The sequence below is a fragment of the Populus euphratica genome, unplaced genomic scaffold (genome assembly GCF_000495115.2).
Source record: "Populus euphratica unplaced genomic scaffold, PopEup_1.0 scaffold23.1, whole genome shotgun sequence".
Classification (NCBI taxonomy): domain Eukaryota; kingdom Viridiplantae; phylum Streptophyta; class Magnoliopsida; order Malpighiales; family Salicaceae; genus Populus; species Populus euphratica.
The window spans coordinates 1,253,726-1,259,253 of NW_011499892.1; the positions used below are offsets into that span (position 1 = coordinate 1,253,726).

The 5,528-nt window shown below is 37.0% G+C and overlaps 1 protein-coding gene across 1 annotated transcript; it reads right to left on the minus strand.

Annotated features, from left to right (window-relative positions):
- Positions 1–587: 587 nt before the first annotated feature.
- On the minus strand, positions 588–4,817 carry LOC105131456 (probable polyamine oxidase 2). The gene is made up of 9 exons (XM_011034438.1): positions 4,278–4,817; positions 3,448–3,655; positions 3,255–3,368; positions 2,745–2,832; positions 2,378–2,463; positions 2,184–2,286; positions 1,926–2,023; positions 1,383–1,812; positions 588–1,250 (listed from the first exon to the last, which is right to left on the minus strand). Exons 1-9 carry the CDS (start codon positions 4,318–4,320, stop codon positions 939–941), a joined length of 1,482 nt encoding a protein of 493 aa, XP_011032740.1. The 5' UTR covers positions 4,321–4,817; the 3' UTR covers positions 588–938.
- Positions 4,818–5,528: the final 711 nt, after the last annotated feature.

Here is a 5,528-nt window from a genome sequence, read left to right on the forward strand (position 1 = left end):
TGACTAGAATCATTGTCTTGAGCATGATTCCTCGTGTTCAAGTTTCTTTCCTTAATAATACATTTGCCCAAAACAATCTTTATACAACGAAGTTGTTCGAGAATATAGCAACTCTTTCATGAATAGCAAGAAAGACATTAGAAAATGGGTTGTGAAGGGAGCAACGCCGAGCTGGCCACTCACTCTGATGCAAGCCATGCACCTTTTTTCTTTTTGTTTTTGGCAATATGCATCCTCTTCGATTACATGCCTTCAAGTCAGTGCTTGTTTAAAATCAAAATTGCACATATAATAAAGGTTATTGGACACGGTTGTTAGGGAATAATTAGGTGCGCTTGACGTCATTGTCCACGAGGACTGCAATCTCATGGTATTGCTTTCCCTGCCCTCTTTACACCGTAGCCACGCCCGCCACTCAAAGAGGGCACAGCAGTATCTGTCTTCTCCTCACCAGGGACTTCGAAAGAACGAAGACAAAATTTATTCATGACATTATCTTGTAATAACAACAAATGGAGGAGAAAAAACGGGTGAAAAGTGTTACGCAACTACAAGTGGACAGACATCCATGGATCGAGGGAGCGAGATAGAGATAAAAGCCAACTCTTTTTTTTAAATAATTATGCAAACTTAGTGCCTTCCAACCAAGAAAGGGGGAAGAACATGACACAGCATTCTCGTACAGATAACTTACACAAGGCAGGTGCCACTCAACAACAGGGCTAGACTGACTATTATTTTTTTGTGCTTGCCCAATAACAGTATGTATACATCGAAGGGGGCGACACGCCAATAAAACCAATCAAGGATGACAGATTTAATTTCCACGGCATTTCTCGAACAGCTCAATCGAGACAGTGATGATATGCTAGCCAGTTCCCGTGTTAACACATCTACATCTGAATTATTGCATCCGCGAAAGCGGGGCAGCAAAAGAGTTACATTCGTGAGATCAAGAGCGGGACAGACACTGGCGCCTCCTCGGTACCCATGACTGGCTGAAACAAGTCCAACTCTCCATAACGCTCCAGAACACGCATCCTGCAATCTTCTGCGGCCATCAATCCAGTTGAGAATGCACCATGCACTGACCCTGGGTAGCTCACACTTGTTGCCTCACCAGCAAAGAATAGGTTATCTACAGGGATCCTCAACCTCTCATACAGTTCATGGGGTTTGCCTACTGTATCATAGCTATAGGAACCAAGTGAGTTGATATCTGAGCCCCACCGAGAAACAAGATACTGAATCTGCATAATTTTTGAAAAATTAACATCGTGTCATGAGTTCCATAGCAAGCCCAAGGAAAGCTAGTTCAAATGCTCAAGAAAATTTCATGACTTCAATGAACAATAAGTTCAAGTTTATGGAACTCAGATTACCGGTGCAGAAGCATCAGGAAGGATCTTCTTAAGTTGCAAAAAAGCAAAATTAGCAGCAGCCTCATCAGACATTTTCTCAATGTCTCTGGCAAGCTTCCCAGCAGGCATATAAACAAGGACAGGGTGGCCAGTTGCCTTGTGAAGATTCAGGAAGTAGCTGCATCCATAAGATGTCTCTGCAACCACACCCAAGAACTCTACTTTTGGCCAGAACACCTGTTCGAAGTTCAAAACAATCTTATTCTCAATTCCCACTCCAAGGTCCTTGATGGCTTCTTCCTTCCAGTCTGGAAGTTTTGGTTCAAACATTATGGTCTTAGATTTCAGCACGCCAAGAGGAATGGCAACAACAGCAGCATCGGCCATAAATGTTCTTCCATCTTCCACTGTTACCTTTACTCCATTATAATGCCTCACTATTTTTGTCACCCTAAAAAATAACAGCGATGAATTGTAATTGCTAGACATAAACAAGTGGGTGTGTTGAACTTGTAAGCGTGCACGAGCTCAAGCATGACATAGGAAAAGCAAGAAATAACATACCTGTGGCCCAAGCGGATGTCGAGGCCTTTGGCAAGAGTGTTAATGACAGGAAGGTAGCCCCTGACCATAAGCCCATGCCCACCAGGGAGCAGTTCTTCCTACAAAAGATGATGCAAACACTAGTGTGTCAAGACATCTTAAGGGTAAACTCTACTAACAGCAAATAGAAGATCAGTTCTAATTCTAGCCTGGAAAGCAAATGCTAGTGAAGATGCTTGGGTTTCTGAATAATGACATTGTCAATAAGTGAAAACTTACCTGATCCCAGCCTTTAAGTGATATTGTCTCAGAATCAGCAGCAAACCATCCTTCCATTCTGCATAAATACCACTGAAGCACCTTGTGGGCAAGACCCTCCAACCTGTACATCAAAATCAACTTTATTAAACCAAAATTTTTTGTTCAACAAACATGCAGTTTACTATTTCAATATGTTATTATGAGAATATGACCTTAAATCTGGTCGTCTTTCAAAAACAATTGAGAAAGCACGGAGTATAGACATGTCTTCATTGTTTTCGAGTCTTACTTTATCTGTCTGCATTCAAGAAGAGGAACAGCAACTCAGAAACCCCCATGAAACAAACAGAATGGGCTTGTGTTGAAGCGACGGAAATATTTTCACAGTCGCAAAGAAAACCATCCTCTTCAAGGTTTCTATGCTAGAAAAACCTCCAAAGATCAATTAAGAAACTCAAGGTACAATAGGCTTCAGTCAGAGAAAAAGATTGATTAAACTAACAAAATCTTGTGATGTTATAATACTAGGAAGTGTAAAAAGGAAGAGGTATACAGAAATAGAAAAGAAAGAATGCGTGCCTCCTTTAAAATGATCTCAAATGCTTCGCCAACTTTGGTGACCAATTCTTGTGGAACTTGATTCCCATCCATATCATAGAGTGCATAGCTGCACAAGAAAGATAAAATTAAACGGAAAAAAAAAACCCCAACACGGTATTCAAAGTAGTGGCAAAGAGAAAACTTGAGGAAAATGTAACTATAAATTGAGAAAATGCCCAAAAAGAACAAAAAATACAAATAAAGTTTGAAACTTAACCCAACCACTGACTTCTCTTTAACCGGACACAGCCACACACAAAAACCTCTACCAGCAGATGGAAACTTGGGAGACACATAACATCTAAATTATCTTTCTACATCACAAACTTTAAGGAGAAAAAGAAATCATGATTCAAGACTAAATGATGCTCAAGAATCGGGGTCATGCATGCTGTTTTAATTCATGAAAGGAACTTTGGAAACATCCTACACAACAAATGCAAAATAAAAGCAACAAATACATGTTTAAATCAGCAATCAATCAATTACCTTTCAAGATCATGGTCATACAAGACGGAGTTATCACCACTAGTACGGTACAAGGGCAGTCCTAACCTCCCAATCAATGGTGCCAAAGGATTCTCTTTGCACACCCCATGCAACCTGGAACCACAATCATTCCCATTATTTAATTTCTGAATACTAAAATTAATTAAAAAAATCTTTAAAAAAAAAGTATTACCATGATGCACCAAGGTCGACAGGAAAACCAAAAGAGAAATCAGTATGAACACGACCACCAAGCCTGTCTCTTGATTCTAACAAGACAACCTGGATTGAAGCATCATGCAAAGCACGTGCTGCCGCCACTCCGGCAATTCCACCGCCTATCACTATAACTGAAGGTGATCTTGTTGCTTGCCCCCTCCCCTCATTAGAATAACATAGACCTGTTCCCATTGCATTACATTAATCCCAAAAAAAAAAAACAAAAATTAGTCATTAATTAATCATTCCTCAGATCTTAATAGTACTTAAACATTGCCAAAGTAATAGGTAAAGCTGATTAATTAGCAAAGAAGGGGTAAAGATTAGTTTCAAAAAAAATTAAAACAATTGTTTTTTTTAAAAAAAGATACTGTATAGCCACACTACTAGCACCAAACAAACGTTGTGAAATTATTTTTGAAAGTTTTTTTTAATTTCCAAATACATTAAAATAATATATTTTTATTGTTTAAACTATAACATCAAAATAATTTAAATAAATTTTTTTAAAATATAAAAGAAATAATTTTAAAAAATTAAATTTTAACGAAAAATAGATTAACGTTTAATGACAACCACCCCTAAATCATTCGTCCCAAACACATGCAAATGCAGAACAAAACACGTGCACTGATATATATGTGGGCCCCATGGGGTTACTGTGATGTCACTTTCGAAAATTAGGGCCACAAAAAAAATATATTGAAAAGGATGAGAAAAATACTGGCACCGACAAATTTTCAGCTAACCATAATTAAAAAAAGAAAGAAAGAATTATGAAGGTAAAAAAAAGGAAGGACGTACCTCTACGCAACTGAGGGCAATTACTCTTCAATTCCGAAACCATGATCGTTAAAAGATGATGATGATGAGGGAGTGGAATTAAAATCAGAATTAATGGGATTCAAAATGAAAAAAATAAGATTATTACTTATAAGGGGTTGTGATAATAAAGGTTCAGTGGATTTGTTTTGGAATTTAAAAAGAGAAGGAGATGATTGAGGTGAATAATGGAGAATAAATATCAAAAGACACGTTATGAAATGGTTGGAATTGGACGAAGCGAAACAATAACCCAGCTTTCCCAACCAGCTCATGCAGAATCCCTTCTCCGATTACACCCCTCTTCCGAGTCTCTGCCTTTCTTGCAGAACTTGATCGACAGAAATTGAGGGAGATTTTCGAAACCTAATATTATGATTCTGTCCTGAACAGATCGAGAAAGTCGAGAAAGCCAAAAGGGAAGATGATTATAGAGAGAGAAGGTGAAACTTCTAGAGAGAGGGGGGGGGAGATTTTTTCTGGAGAGAGGAGGGGTTTGTTTGGTTTGTGTTTTGGTTGAGCTTCGGGGGGTATGGATTTCAGCTTTTATAGACATGTGCCAGCTACCCCAGGCCGTTATACGCTCTAGAGTATAAGAAGAAGCTAATCGCTCATAATATAGTGACACGTGTTTTAAATGATCAAATCGGGTAGCGATGCTCTGCAGTTGCCAACTTGCCATATTGGAAGGGTTAAAACGAGAAAGGAGTGATTGCTTTACTGTGCAGTAAAAAATGGCAAACAGGGGAATTATTATTATTATTATTAGCGTTTGATGACGTGTGGCGCGTCACTTCAATTTTGATAAAAGGCAAACATCTTTTATTGCTTTTCTTTTACTGTATACGGTTTGAAAAATGAAATGGATGGTTACGTATCGGATAAGCACACATGTTGCTCGTTTCGTTGTCGCAACGCGATAGTTACCGTTTTTTTTAACATTATGATCAGTTTTAATATTTTAAAAATATTTAATTTTTTATTTTTTATTTTAAATTAATATTTTTTATGCTTTTAACTAATTTTAATTTGTTAATATTAAATATAAAAATATTTTATTTTAATATATTTTTAAATAAAAATATTTTAAAAAATAACCAAAAACAAACTCTAAATTTTAGTGAAATAATATTGTTTTTTGATGTAGGGTAGGATATTTTTAAAAATATATTTTTTTAATTAATAATATATTAAAACATTTATTTTAATTTTCTTTTTATTTTTATTTCTAAA

Excerpts from the sequence above, each read along its gene's own strand:
- LOC105131456 (XM_011034438.1), bottom strand. The coding sequence starts at position 4,320 with ATGGTTTCGGAATTGAAGAGTAATTGCCCTCAGTTGCGTAGAG. Across the intron at positions 2,833-3,254 it reads TATGACCATGATCTTGAAAG|CTATGCACTCTATGATATGG; the intron begins GTAATTGATTGA and ends TTTCTTGTGCAG. Across the intron at positions 2,464-2,744 it reads TTGAGATCATTTTAAAGGAG|ACAGATAAAGTAAGACTCGA; the intron begins GCACGCATTCTT and ends TCTTGAATGCAG.